Genomic DNA, 15338 nt, shown 5'->3' with positions numbered 1-15338 from the left:
AAGGTTACATAAACAGTGAGTGACAGCGTACATAAATGGTGCACATGATACTTGTGAAGCAGGTCAGTGGTACACTACTCTATTGCCTTCTATGCTCCCCTCAGTCTTTGAATGGGGCCTCTGCTGACATCTTAACACAAAGAGGACGAGCAAAGCAAGATAAATCACTACGCCTACATCATGTTTCGTGAAAAGCCATTTGATTGGTCAAAACATTGCATTAACATGCTTTTGAATGGTCGTAAAGCCTCTTAATCAAAACCAAATGATGGTTGAATACCTTATGCATTTCTATCTTTGTTAAAATGACAAGATATTCAATATTAATACAGCTTATACTATAAGAAGAAATCTCACGGAAAACGTTCCAGTTTTTCAGGACTGATGAAACACAAAAAAAAACAAAAAACGCTACTATAAAATGTAAAGAATTACAGAAGATGCTAGCAGTAACTAACTTGGAGCGGCACTTCGGTTTTGCGCATGCGCGAAATAATTTTCCCGCCCCGCCTAGAAAATGATAAACGGTAGTCATCTTGATATTTTATCTCATCTTTGGTTATGGTATCTGGGAGAACAGCCATTTTCGCCTCCCGGCTGTCACATTTGAAGCGCATCCACGATTATATCGCTGTTTTTTTTTGCTCAACTAAAGTTTTAGTGAGGATTACAAGTCAGTAACGGACAACATTGGACACATTTAAGCGCTTTCTTGCAGTCCTCCATTGTCGAGTGACAGTCTGGGTAAGTTAAGGTGACCGTAAAAAGAAGCTTGCCAAGGCTGATGTTAGCTAAATTACAGACCTCAGCTGGGACTGTAATCGCATTAAACTAAACTCAGTGATGTGTGAGCTATTTCTGCGTGTCTTATACGAGCCAAATAACGTGAGAAGCGTGAAATTAAGAAGACGGGTAACCTAACAAAGTAGTTCCTAGCACTCAGCCTCCTTCAAAGTAGGGCTAACGTTAATTTAACGGCTGACGTTAATTACCAACGCATGAGAGCATCAATTGCTTTGCTTTTGCATGCTTTGGAGACGAAGGGAGTGCTTTTACTTATACACACTGACAACCTAAACCGTCGTGTTCGGTAGCCTAAATCGTCCCACTGCGTTGCGCTTGCTAAAAAATGAGCTTTTATTTTGAAAAGTATATCCGGAAGCAGTTTGTTTTCTATTGGTAGACTTGCCTCTGGTCTGTCTGGAGCATCACAACATTGTCCTGCTTTGTTCGAGGGATAGAAAGCGTCGCACTTGTCTTCGATGAAGGTAAAAAATTTGGATACATGATATTTATATGAACAGCAGCAGAGGTCGCAGTTATGTAGTTAAGAAAGACTGCGATTTAATGCGTATGATGGTAATTTAACGGTATATTTTTTTAGCAAGCTGTCAAATCAAACGTTACATCCTCCGCGAGGTCCGCAAATGTGTCATCTGCAGTTGCTTGTGTTGCCATTTAAGAAACATCTCTTTTAACATGTTCTCTATTATGTTGTTATCTGTGCCGTCGGTAAACAGAGTATAATCGACTAATATTATGTGCATCGGTGTGTATTGTGTAACACCCTGGAGCTCGGGCCTGCACTGTTTACAAACAGCTTACATGTAGGAACCTGACATTTCACCGCATTTTCCAGTGATTGGCAATTATTTACTGAATCATCAGTTATAGCTTCTTGCTTTCTGAACAGACCTCTCCATTGTCGGTCACCTTGATTGATCTGTTGCCAAGCCAAACGTTGCCTCCCGTCCTTCCGGCCACAGGCCTCGACCATCCACCGGCTCATTTATGTATTTGTTGCTTAAAATAGTCCCATTGAAGATGCACGAATACAGGATAACATTAACATTTAGGTGCCACTTTTTTTTCCACGTTTCACAGCTTTTCCCTCTCTGCGTTTGGAAGCGGTGGATTTGAAGGAAGCGTGAATATTGGTGCATTGCAGTCAGTGTATAAGGCGGATGGGAGGGGAGGGGGGGTGAGTGAGAGAGAGAGAGAGAGAGAGAGATAGGGGAGGGAGGAGGAGAGTAGAGGAGAACAGGTGCGCCTCCATCATCAAAGCAGGAAAAGGGAGAAAGTCACGATGTAGCACAATTGGCTCCTCTGTCCTGCTGCTGCTGCAACGGTTTCAATTACAGCTGCTCAATATTTCGACCCTCAGGCCTTAAGCTGAGGATAAAAATGACCAGTTACTGTTTTAGATCTCTCCTCTCAGACCAGTCTGCAGCTGAGAGATGTGTATTGATCTCATGATGTGGAATTTTCTAGATATTGTTGAGATTTTGGATTTCCAAATATCACCATACAGCTTGAATGCGTTTCTTCATTGTGTTTATTGATATTCTAGAGTTTAAAAATAGTTTGATAATGATATATTGGTCAACATGAAACAAACATTTTTGATTAGGGTCCTTTTTAAATTGTGACTAATATTTGTATGGATTAAGTTAACAGTTAAAAATAAACGTTCTGGTTGAGAAACTATGTAATGACATCAATCTTTCAAAATTAGCTTAAGCATTCCTTTAGCATTGTTGTTTACTTATTGATTAGCATATAAGCTTATACAGTTCAATCTGTAATGACCTTAAATTGGCTGAAAATATTGGCCTTGCAGACGTATCTGTCAGACTTTAGTTCAGATGCTGTTGTGATGTTTGATTTTCTTGTCATCACCTCGCTCTGTATCAGTGTCTCCTTGGAACGACTGATCTGTTGAGTGACAATGGCTCATTGTAATTGGCTCTACTGGTCACTGGCAGCTGCTGCGTCAGTGTCAAGCTCGGATGAATCCTCTTGCAGTAATCTGAATCGGTTTTAACTATACACACATTACTCACACTCACACACACTCACACCTTATCACTTTCCAAAGACCTAAGGGGCACCTTGTGCAATAATAAAATGGGAATGGGAATCTGGTGGAAAACTTTTTGCAGCAGCAACTTCATTAAGGTCATTTTCTCTTTAGGGTGTTTTTGCCACATACTGAACTAAAGTGTGTAGGGCGAAGGATTCCTTATTTGTGCCAATGGGTAATAAAACAGTAAGAAGCGCAACAAGCAGGGATAAATTGGATGTAAATGCTTCCCCCGAGGGTTTTACATTGAAACAACAGATTTTTTACTACTTGGTTTTGACAAGTTTGTGACTCATTTTTACCATCATAAAGGAACCCGTGAGAATAAATCATTATTATATTTTCTTCTAGCCCTTTGCTTGACTTTCTTTCCTTTTTCACTTTCTCTCAGAATATCTTTTTACTCCCTCCATCATTTTTATTGTCTCTTACTCATGTTCTCTCTCATCCTCCATGTCCTCTCTTTCCTTCTCTCATATCGCATTTGCTCTTTTCTTTTGTCTCCTGTTGACCTCAGTGGCCAGCAGATAAGGGATGTGGTTACACTGAGCAGCTCATACGTAAATTGTGAGAATGTCAAGCTAGACAGGACGGGAGAGGATGAGACACAGTCAGCAAATTCACCTCCCATACCCTTGATAAATAAAAAATGGAATGATGATGGAGTCGAGCCACATCTCATCTGTGTGTTCGGTTTCTTTCCCGTCCCCACAGCGTGCATGAAACCAGGCAATGTCCACCATGGTGTACCCACGTGAAGAAGCCCTGGAGAGACTGAGCCAGGATGAGATTGTCCTCAACACTAAGGCCGTCATGCAGGGCCTGGAGACCCTGCGCGGGGAACACGCCCAGCTTCTCAACTCACTGCTTGATTGCACCCAGCCACCAATCGCCCAGGAAAAGTCGGGGCTGCTCCGCAAGAGTCTGGAGGCCATTGAGCTCGGCCTGGGAGAAGCACAGGTGAGAGACTGAGCCCTAATTTTTGTTGTCTAGGATTTACTTAAGTAAACAAAGAATCAAAGAAGAAGAAATTGTCATGTGTTAAAATTTCAGCTGGTAAAAGCCCTAATTTTATTTGTTCTTTCTCTTTTCCCCAGGTGATCATTGCCCTGTCCAGCCACCTGAGCGCCGTGGAGTCGGAGAAGCAGAAGCTTCGCGCTCAGGTGCGTCGGCTCTGCCAGGAGAACCAATGGCTGCGGGACGAGCTGGCGGGAACGCAGCACAAGCTGCAGCGCAGCGAGCAGAGCGTTGCCCAGCTGGAGGAAGAGAAGAAGCACCTGGAGTTCATGAACCAGATCAAGAAGTTTGACGATGACGTGTCACCCTCGGAGGAGAAGAGCCAGAGTGCGGGTGGCGGAGGAGACACTTCAAAGGACAGTTTGGATGACTTATTCCCCAACGACGATGACCAGGGACCAGGTATGACATCAGCAACAGTGCTCGGGGAGATGATGACAACATGCCTGCTCAATATACATTCAGTTCAATTCAATTTACTGTCAGAAAAGACAATGAAAAGCAGGAAGTCCTCATATTTGAGAAGCTACACTTGAAATAGTTTCATTTTTTGCTTAAACCAGTCTGAAGCCTTATTAGAGTAATTCCTTACAAAGGATTCACATCCCAGTTTACAGGAGCAGGTGCCTGATACTAGGGGAGAGTGACCAGCAGTGGTAGACCACAGGAAGAAGAGTTGATTGGTCATGCACTGGGTACTCACAGCCATTTTGCATGGCTGACCTTTTTCCCCAGTAATAATAAATACCCAGGAGCCAAGTCGGGTGTGTTCATGTTGAAGCATCAAAGGTCGTACGTTGTAGACCCAGAAGATATGAATACACATTAAAAAAAGAGAGGGTACCCATTTATTTTGAATTAGAAATTTCTGCTCTGTATGAACCTTGGATATTGTGTCGGCATCATGATACATCCAAAGCCGGTACAGTTGATTATACAGGGATTTAAGCGAAGTCACGGTTTAGGATTGAAGTAATAAGGACTGTGGAAAACTGAGAGTTTGTATGAAAAGGTCAAACCAGCATTTGGTAATAGTTTTTGTTTACAGCCATAAAAATCTTCAGAGGGTAGAAATCTCTGAAAGTCGCACCTTGAATTTGATCATGTCCCTTAATAAGTCATATTTTTATTGAGGTTAAAGTTGTTAAAACCATACTGTGTGTGTGTGTCACAATTACCTGCAGGGTAACTAAGGCAGCAGCAGGCTGAATGCACAGCAACAGAATCTGCTGTGAGCCACTCCGAGCTCAACACAGTCATGCCTTTCAGTAACAGAAATGTTCACCCTGAGCTTTAGGAGTAATTTAAACACTGAGGCACAAGCTATTTTCAAACCTTAGTTTTGATACAATCAGGCCCTTATATAAGTGGTGAACCTGCAGTTTACCAGATAGGATACTGAATTTGTTTATTGCAGAAGTTGTGGTTTGGTTAATGCAAAATGTCACTGTCTAAACAGAAGCTCAGTCAGGAAATGGATTTTTCTACTGCAGATAAAAAAGAAGGTGACTTATACAGTGCATTCAGTTTTCCTCCACATTAGCCAGACAGTAAGTGCTGCTGTACTCGTTTCTTGGTCTCTTTAATTATTGATGGCTGAATACTCATAAAGCTTGTTCACTTTGTAATGTCAACTGCACATTTAGCCATAACATGTTCAAATATGTAGTAGACGCAAAGATCTCTCTTATTCTGTTATAATTTTGATATAATCTTCATTGTGACATTGTGTTGTCTTTATAATGTCGCCTTTTGTTCGGAGAGGAAGAAGTGGAGGGAAAATATAAAAACCTGAAAGTAGAGGAAGGTGACGAGTCAAATCAGAGACACCTGTGAGCGGGGGGAGGGGTAAAACTAACAAACAGACTGGAGGAGAACAGAAAAGAGGTATGACAGTGCTTAAAAAAGGATATTTAAAAGACTGGAATGGTCTAAAATTAGAGTAGTACATAAGAGGAGATATACAGAGTTGCAGTTGTTACAAGAAACAGCTGGATTTCAGTGGGTAACCATGTGCTTCTGGGTGGGTGCCACACCTTGTCTTGCCTGTATCTGGTATGCAATTTATCAATTTTGATCATTTGTAACATTTCAAAGTTCCACCTCCTCAAACGTGAGAATATGCTGCTTTTCTTTGTCTCATGTGACATTAAACTGAACATCTTTGGTTTTGATTCTGCTGTTTGCAGAAAGCGAGCATAATCTTTTGCTTTAGGAAATTGTGATGAACATTTACAGTATTTTGGTTGTTTGTTTTTTATTCTATAATCCAAACCGTTCATCAGAGAATTGAGTTTGTATTCGATCATTGATCTCTTTGATTTTATTTAGATAACTTTTATCTTAGAGGGTAAACAGCATGATAACAGCTAGCTAGGTTTTCTTCAGCAACAACTTCGATAAAAGCAGATTCTTAAACGTATTTCTGCTTTTCTCTGTTATCTAACTCTAAACTGAATATATTTGATTACGTCTCCTGGGGCTGTGAAGTTTTGACATTTTAGAAAGTGACAGTTTTCTGATTATTTGGATGAAATAAAATGTGACAAAAGGTTCATACTTCAACTTTTCCGGTTCCTGCTGTCAAACGGACTTTCAAGCAGTTTCTTCATTTTCGTCATTGACTCTTGAGTATCTGATTCATGTGTTTTGTGAAAACAAGTATGATGTTCAAATGTATTAATTTATGAGCATAACATGTTAATTTCCTAATTTGCAAACTAGAATTTAGACAACTCATTAGTGTCTGTTCTCAAAATTTGAATTCTTTCCAGTGATGAGTTCTTCTTCTATGCAGTAAAACTGCTCTTACAGTTTTTTTGCGATTGCTTACACCCTTATTTCAGTGTCAGGCCATGATTTATGACATAGTCCTCCGAAGTGGCATTACTGTCATCTGAAATATGTGTCTGTCTATTGCCAGGTCTTCTTTGTTCTTGTCCTCGTCCTCCACTTCTTCTCTCCTCTTCCTCCTCTTCTCGCTCTCACTGCTTCCATGTTTGCAAAGTTCTCACAAAAGCTCACCTGAGGTCTATATGTAGCAATAAGGCTCAGGCTGAGTGGTGTTCAATTTCTGTTGTGTCAAAGTGTTTCTAAGTGTGTGTGTTGCACATTTCGGGTGTGTTTTGCAGTTTTAAGTCTTGAACAAAGTGTATAATGTAAGAAAAAGTGTTTTGTGTTTTTGCAAGTGTGTGCTGTTGAATTGAGAACAAAAGGAAAAGTAGAAAATATGTTTGTACTTTTGGTTCCTGTGTTTAAGGTTTTGATGCTTTGGTCTAAGTATTCACTTTCAGTGTGTAAGCAATCACAAGAAACTGTAAAGGATATAATTCCAGTTTTGACCTTGTACACTCTCATCCGTCCTCCAGCCCAGCGCAGCGGAGAGGTGGCGGCCCAGCAGGGAGGCTACGAGATCCCGGCACGCCTCAGGACTCTGCACAACCTGGTGATCCAGTACGCCTCGCAGGGAAGGTACGAGGTGGCTGTGCCACTGTGCAAACAAGCCCTGGAGGACCTGGAGAAGACGTCTGGACACGACCACCCCGACGTGGCCACCATGCTCAACATCCTGGCCCTGGTGTACAGGTGAGGATCAAAGTGGAGATTGTGTTATGACCTAAACATTTACAGATGTTTTCAAGTGAAATGATTCAGATTTTGAGAAAAGTGCTGCTGTTCTGTTTCGTCCTGCAGAGATCAGAACAAGTACAAAGAAGCAGCCCACCTCCTGAATGACGCCCTGGCCATCAGAGAGAAGACGCTGGGGAAGGATCATCCAGCTGTGGCTGCAACTCTCAATAACCTGGCTGTGCTGTACGGCAAGAGGGGCAAGTACAAGGAGGCTGAACCCCTCTGCAAGAGAGCGCTGGATATCAGACAGATGGTAAAGACCATCACCATCAGCTCAGAATATAGAGAATGACTTGTGTAAAATATTGTATCTTCAGGACCAGGGTATAAAAACTGACAAAACATCACTCAAAATAGAAATGAATCAAGACACAAACATATACCTTTTTTAAAATTTGCAGATGCATCAAAACCTGAAAACAGAAAAAGATCTCTCAAATGTGTCTTCCTGTTGGGTCTAGGTGCTGGGGCAATACCACCCAGACGTCGCCAAGCAGCTGAACAACTTGGCTCTGCTGTGTCAGAACCAGGGCAAATACGACGAGGTGGAGTACTACTACAGACGAGCCCTGCATATCTACGAGTCCAAACTGGGAGCCGACGACCCAAACGTGGCAAAGACCAAAAACAATCTGGTGGGGACATTATTAAGATACTGGATACTTGGTATTGTTTCTGTCTGCAGGTCTTCAAACTCTTAAATCTGATGGTTTGTCTTGTTTTAATTCAATACATTCAGTTTTCTGTATGTTAAATCCTACATTCATGAGAAAACCTGCCTCTTCTGTCCTCTACCCTAATGATGTTTATTTAAATATGATTTTGATTAACGAGTAGAACATTTTGTCCATTTTGGATACATGGATTAAACATTGTCCGTGTTCTCCTCAGGCCACGTGCTACCTGAAGCAGGGCAAGTTCAAAGATGCCGAGACTCTGTACAAAGAGATCCTGACCAGGGCACACGAGAAAGAGTTTGGATCTGTCAATAGTAAGTAGAGCCAACAATCAAACTGCTGTGAGTCACTTAAAGCTCCTGGGCTGTGCAGAGAGGAGCAGGTACTGGACCAGGCTCAGATGGGTATTTCAGGTACAGGCCGGTACAAGAAATTAAGGAAAAAGAATTGAAACCATTGATAGACAAACATTCATACTGTGAGATTTATGGTTTGATAAATTTATTATGTGATCAGAGTGAAAAATGTCCAGGAGCTTGTCTGTCAGTCTGACAGTTGCTGTGTTTTGGGATTCAGGTTTAGATTTGGCCACACGCTGATCCCTCCCAGCGCCCTCAGCAGGTCACAGGATTATTTCGTGCTATTGAAGCATGCGAAGCAGCTTAATGTTGATGTTTCCCTCCCGCTGCCGCTTAGCCTATCACACCCTTATGTGCTCACATGCCCTGAACGAGAGAGGGCCGTGACATGAGTTCGGTGAGAGGAAGCCATGTGTTTAAATGAAGTCACGTGGACAGAGAGGTGTCACTATGAAATTTAGATCAGTCCTTGTTATTTTCTGGCCAATTCATTTATTGATGCTTTTCCTCACTTTTTCTTTTTTTGCTGTTGTTGTGTATCAAATAGTGTTTATGTGACGTTTGTTTTGTCCTTATTTTGCAGATGACAACAAGCCGATCTGGATGCATGCAGAGGAGAGAGAAGAGAGCAAGGTCAGTTACTCAGGTCCTCCCAGTGGTTGGCAGACTCCCCATTATAGATAATGGATTGGACGGTGACATAAGTGATGGACAGTAGCAGATTGTACAAATGACAACAGGGACATTTTTAATATTCTCGCTCTCACTCTCGCTCTCTCAGGGTAAGCGCAAGGACTCTGGACCATATGTAGAGTATGGGAGCTGGTATAAGGCCTGCAAGGTGGACAGGTGAGTCACACAACTGACTTCACTTCAAATATTAAACTATTAATTACTAACTTTTTGCAAATAAAACCAAAAAATGAAGCATTTATGTAAAAAAATAACCAGATATTATTTTCTGTTGACAAATCTTTAGAAATGATGAATCATTTAAAGAAAGAAAAGACTAACAAAGAAATACAAGCAACAGATACAATACAATTATATGTGAGTGATGGTGTTCATCAAGTCTTAATGCCTTTTTAAAGATAGTTAAAAGAAAAACAGCATCACTATACGACAAATTGACCATTTCCTTCCAGTTTGTCCCAGGATTCTCTGTTTTGACCACATGATGGTAAAAGCCACACTGATAAAACTGATCTGGCCTTGAGAAAATGCACACTGGCCCGTATCCAGTTTTAATAACAGGAACAAGCTCTGCAGATAGGTGCTGTTTTACTGCTGCAAGCCCTAAAACCATCTTATGACTCAAGGAATAACTAATTAACTAATTTAAACAAAATCAAGGTTTTTCTTTTTCACATAAAACATTTAGTTACACACATTTAAAAATAAAATAAAAACAAATAATGTGTCTTGCTGTTTTGTTTTTTGTTTTTTTGTTTCTTTTGAAGCCCCACAGTGAACACAACCCTCAAAAGCCTGGGAGCTTTGTACCGTCGCCAGGGCAAACTGGAGGCAGCAGAAACACTGGAGGAGTGCGCCAGCAAGTCACGTAAACAGGTACCACACCAACACCGAGCTGAGTTACTGCTGTTAGATGAGTCGTCTGGGCTCTTTTCAGCAGCTCTTTCAGTGAAGAAGCCTGATTAGTTCTAGTCATTACAGCTGTGAGTTGTTTGCACATAAACTACGTCAGACTGATGTTAAAGCTCAGTCACAAAGCTCATGTGTACATTGTAGTAAAGAAAACTTAAGATCATAGACACACTGTGTGGGCTATTGTATAAAGACTGTATTTTCTTTCAATCCTCTTAATCACTCTCTTAATCTTTGTGTTTCTTTGTCTCTGTTCGTGTGTGTGTGTGTGTGTGTGTGTATGTGTGTGTGTGTGTGTTCTCTCAGGGAATCGATGCTATTAACCAGAGTAAAGTGGTGGAGCTGCTGAAGGACGTGGGAGCTGGAGGGAGCAACAGACGACAAAGCAGGGAAGGAATCAACGGACCGGGGGGACAGCGGGGGGAGAACGAAGGCGACGACTCCGCTGAGTGGAACGGGGTCAGTTCACAGATATTAATGAATTTTAACACTAATGAAAGTAGTAATGAGTTCATCTTGATTCATCAAGTAGAGAACATGACACAAAGACAACATAACCTTGCACACAAGGCTGTGAAAGGTGTATTAATGCAATTACTTGTAAGGATTATTTTAGACATTAATATTGAGATGCCCTTCAGCAGGGCTCCTCAGCTCTCAGCTGTAATTAAACCAAAAGTGTGGAAACGAAGCTCAGTCTCTCTCAGTCTGCCGAGCCTCAACAGGAAGTCTTTCATCTTTAGCGCCTGCAGTAAAATGTTTTGTTGTTTCCTCAGGATGGTAACGGGTCTCTGCGTCGCAGCGGCTCCTTCGGGAAGCTCCGTGATGCTCTGAGAAGGAGCAGCGAGATGCTGGTGAAGAAGCTGCAGGGGAGCGGACCTCAAGAACCTCGCAACCCAGGGTAAGGTCACCGTTATCATAGTCAGGAACCAGGTGTAGGACTGCAACTGATGATTTCCATTTTTTTTACTAATGTCATCAATCGTTATTAGTTCCCAGAATCCAAGTCACATTTTCAAATGGCTTCTTTTGTCTGACCAACAAACCCCAAATATATTAAATTTGCAGTTGGTTGACCTTGACCTTGGAACTAGCTGTATGACCTTGGAAATGACAAGCTCCTCTTACTTGGATCTTCTCTGTCTGTTGATGAAGGCCATGAAATGCATCTGAAAGCTCTGGAATTTATATAGATGATCAGAATGAAAACAAAAAGCAACCAAACTTTACATGTAAGAAGCTGAAACCTGTGAACCTGTGAAATTATTAAAGTTGTTTCTGGTTTAGTTTTTGTTTGTTTGACTAATCAGCTGATTAATAGATTGTAGCTATAGTTTCAGCAGTGTGTTTTATGGTTGTACAGATGTTGTAATCGGTTTGTTTCAGTTTGGCCTTTTTCCCCCTCAAACGTTTTTCATTCTTAAAGAGACTTGGGAGTTGGATTTAATGGTACAACTTAATAAAGGCAGTCTTTGTCTTTATTTCTCATGCACTGATCTGCATTAGTCAGTTTATGGTTTGATTTTGTTTCAGAATGAAGAGAGCGAGCTCCCTCAACTTCCTCAACAAGAGCACTGAGGAGACCACACAGGTACGCCTGCTCATGACTGCACGCACTGCATCGCACATTTTCTAAAATCTTATATAATGCATAATATTAATGACTAAACTGTGAAACTTAACTTTAAATGTTAATTGCTAAATAGGGATGTCAGTTATCTGGTATCTGGAAATTAAATACCTGACAAATCCAGGTGCTTAATCACATTAGGGCTAAATCCTGTAAATCCAGTTCTGTCATAGATCAGTCAAGCTCGTTGATTTGTGGCGTCGCTCACAGTGGCATGAAACGGCCTGAGATAATAAAAAGTCGCTGACTCAGAGGAATCTATGTAGAATACATAGACAGTGTTGCCAAATCTTAGTACTAACAGGCACTGGATTGTTTTCAGGACGCCAACTCCGGACTGTCAGACTGCAGGGGACTGAGTGCCAGCAACGTGGACCTATCCAGACGCAGCTCCCTGATTGGCTAGACAGCGACAGGAAGTGGGACTGAGGAGGCACAGAGCGGCCCGACGCGGAGAGGCTGGTTGCAGCTTGGTTTGATCAAACAAACACATTTAAAGCTCAATGCAGAGATCAAACACTTGCACCTGCAGCATATTTTTAAAGAACACTGGAGAAAAAAAAAACCTCACCACACTAAACATCATCCTGTAAGACACAGTCGCTGCTGCCGTTGCCGCTTCACTGTACAAACCGCTGCCATCCATCAGAAAGAGAATATTTAGACACACATTTATCAGCATGCTGCTTACTAGAACGTGGAACGTCTGCACCTGACCGCCTCGTGTTTTAGACTCATAGCACCGTAGCAAAGCATCGTATCCACATCGTGACGAGTCCGTTTGCTCAACGTACACTCTCATGTGCAGACATTCAACCTTAGGTAGGCTATATGTACCCAGGTTTCAGTTCAGAGAGGTGTTTGCACTCTTGTATATTTCACCAGTAGCATGAAGTCTTTGCTGATGCTAACCACCCATCGAATGCATATCAGAGACGGTTAAAAACGGTACAGTCCGATTTAGATTTTAACATACAAGCAATATACAACATACAGTCTTGGATTTTCAAAAAACAACAGCACTAATTATTTAAACCTCACTTTTTGCCTTCTTGTTTTTTTTTTTGTTTTTTTTATGTATATACAGTTTTAAATTATTTCATTCTTTGTATATAGTGCACATTGATTTTTTTGTTTTTCTTTTTGTTTACACTCTTGAGTTAAAGAGTCTCAGTTGGAAAAAATACTACATTATCTGAAGGGGGGGAGACTGGAAAAGAAGGAAAGGAAGAAGGGAAAAAAGAGGAGTGAAAGAAGGAAAGATAAAAAGAAATATTGAAATGGGCACTTAATTAATTATATCAATGAAAAGGTCAAAAATACTGATCATTTTGTACCTCAAATCACTGAAATCTGCTGACATTCAGAATAAGCTATCAGACCATCAAGTTTCAGTCTAAACTGTTGTAAAGCACTTTGAGCATGACAGTCATGGATATCTCCTGTATATCCAGCAGCCATGTTGGTATCTACAGAGCAGACAGGGAGGATTTTTCACTGGATCCTCTAGTAGCCATGTTGGGGCCCAAAACAGTGTTTTTTCAAATGAACTTTCTTGCTGATTCGGGGGTCGGTCGGCAGGAAAAGAAAATAGGGGGGGGGGGGCAAAAGTTCATTTGAAAGTAAATTTACAAATAAATCAATCATTTCAAGTTTAATCAAACACTATAATCGATGCTTTCTTCTCCTCCCACTAATGATTCATTTTCAAATAAAGTGAAACAGCCATAGGTCTGAATGATATTGAAGGAAAATGTGGAAGAAATGTTAAAAATAATTTGTTTACAGTCATTACAGCAGGATACTTGAGGCATAATCAACCCTCATTTAAAAATATGTTCAAAGCTGATGCGGAGCTTCAGCTACAATATGTTTACTTTCGTTAAGAGGATTCTTCTTCTTCTTCGTTTTTTTTGTTTTTTCCTTCATTTACTGTTGTTGATTATGTATCTTTTTTTTTTCTTCTTTTTTTTTTTTTTTACAGAACAATCCTCAGTGTTGTTTTTAATTCTGACTTGGGTGGATTTTATCAGTTGACAAAAACGACCGGAGACCATACTTCCTCAGTGAATCTTGTGCTGAAGCGTTTTGAGTCTGAGCTTTTACGTTGAAAGTCCTGAAAACTGATTATTTGAATGTTACGTTTTATGTGGATTGTAGGGTGTGGCGGCGTTTACACTGGATTTTTGTTTTGTTAGGAGATGAACTCCACCAAAATGAGACCAATACAAAGAAAACTGTCCACAGAATGTACATGTCGACATCAGACTCAGCCGTGATCAGGTCGTCAAGAAAATGCTTCTTTTTTCTTTCTTGCAACTTTCTTTGATCCTTGTTCTAAATCTTCTAATTCGAGAAAGTCAAAAAAAAAAAAAGGGGTCAATTCAAGATGAACTGAGTGTGATTTCAAAAACGAGAAGTTGCAGGTTTGTCATGAAGGCATTTTGTCAACGTTGGTGCATTCACACCATCGCCATGTGCCTAAATAAACCCGAGTCACTCTTCTTGAAATCACCTTCTGGTGCAGTCACATTGCTGAGTCTAAAAAGTGCTAATTCTTCTATCAGCTTCTGAATGTGCAAGGTGGCGCAGGTTATGGATTGTGATTAAGAAAAGAAAGATAAAGTAAGTGCATCAAAGGTGGAAAAAGTTGGTGTTTAAGAGAAAAAAAAAGAAATGAATGAAAGGGCATTGGAAAGACATCGGGAGAGGAAAAGTGCTTCAAGTCTCGTTCGCAGCAAATAATGTACAGAATTATTCGTGTACAACCTTTATATGTATGTTTACTGTATGTCACGTACACACACACACACACACACACACACACACACACACACACACACGAATTATGGGAAATTCCTTTAATCACATACACAATCTCAACACCATGTAGTTGTGTAAAAAAACTTGGTGGAACACTAATTTGTAGTTGAAGGTCTCCAAAAAAGCTCTAGAAACATCAGTGCTCCGCAATACACACAGCATAATACTAATCAATACGTCACGGTATTAATCAGTCACTGATTCACTCTGGGTTGGTACAGTGTTAGTGCTCCATAAATATATGAACATTAAGTCGCTATTTAGCTCAGAAAAATAGATGAGAAAAATAAAACTGCTGCAGTTGTAAATATTTATCTTGACTCTGTCGCAGGAGGAGTTTGATCCAAAGCTTCAAAGATTAATCAGATCCTTGTCTCTCTGATCTACTTGTCCAAATATTTATGGAGATTAATACATGTGCTCAGAACCATGGATGGTAAATGTTGTGAGTATGAAGGTCATGTATATGTGCAGGGACTCCTGATTTCAGCTGCTGTATTGCTGATGATGGATCTTATTGTGAAGGGGCCAACCTGATGTGTATTTTATCAAAGGTTCAATAAAAACAAATTCCACTTTTCAAACCGATTCTGTGTTTCTTACATTTTCATCTTCATATCTGACGTCAGAAATGACTGAAAGGCGACTTTGAACGTGAACGGAAATGGGTTTGACCATTTCAAAGTGAGTGTGAGTGTGTGAGAAAGAGATCGTTTTCACAGCTATGGCTGGGG

General features: G+C 40.7%; 1 protein-coding gene across 2 annotated transcripts; it reads left to right on the top strand.

Annotated features, from left to right (window-relative positions):
• Positions 1-579: 579 nt before the first annotated feature.
• klc2 (kinesin light chain 2) lies at positions 580-15188 on the top strand. 2 transcript variants are annotated; one of them, XM_056368505.1, is made up of 14 exons: positions 580-744; positions 3578-3823; positions 3961-4282; positions 7249-7465; positions 7574-7763; positions 7972-8145; positions 8402-8501; positions 9130-9179; positions 9328-9395; positions 10007-10115; positions 10458-10610; positions 10928-11052; positions 11685-11742; positions 12104-15188. In XM_056368505.1, the coding sequence occupies exons 2-14, from the start codon at positions 3596-3598 to the stop codon at positions 12185-12187; spliced, it is 1878 nt and encodes a 625-aa protein (XP_056224480.1). In that variant the 5' UTR covers positions 580-744; positions 3578-3595; the 3' UTR covers positions 12188-15188. The 2 variants fall into 2 exon arrangements, with proteins under 2 accessions (XP_056224480.1, XP_056224481.1); XM_056368506.1 differs by lacking the exon at positions 580-744 and adding an exon at positions 1134-1268.
• Positions 15189-15338: the final 150 nt, after the last annotated feature.

This window comes from Seriola aureovittata, chromosome 23 (genome assembly GCF_021018895.1).
Source record: "Seriola aureovittata isolate HTS-2021-v1 ecotype China chromosome 23, ASM2101889v1, whole genome shotgun sequence".
Taxonomy (NCBI): Eukaryota; Metazoa; Chordata; class Actinopteri; order Carangiformes; family Carangidae; genus Seriola; species Seriola aureovittata.
Note: the sequence above shows the minus strand (reverse complement) of the source record. Positions and strands in the feature narration are given on the sequence as shown.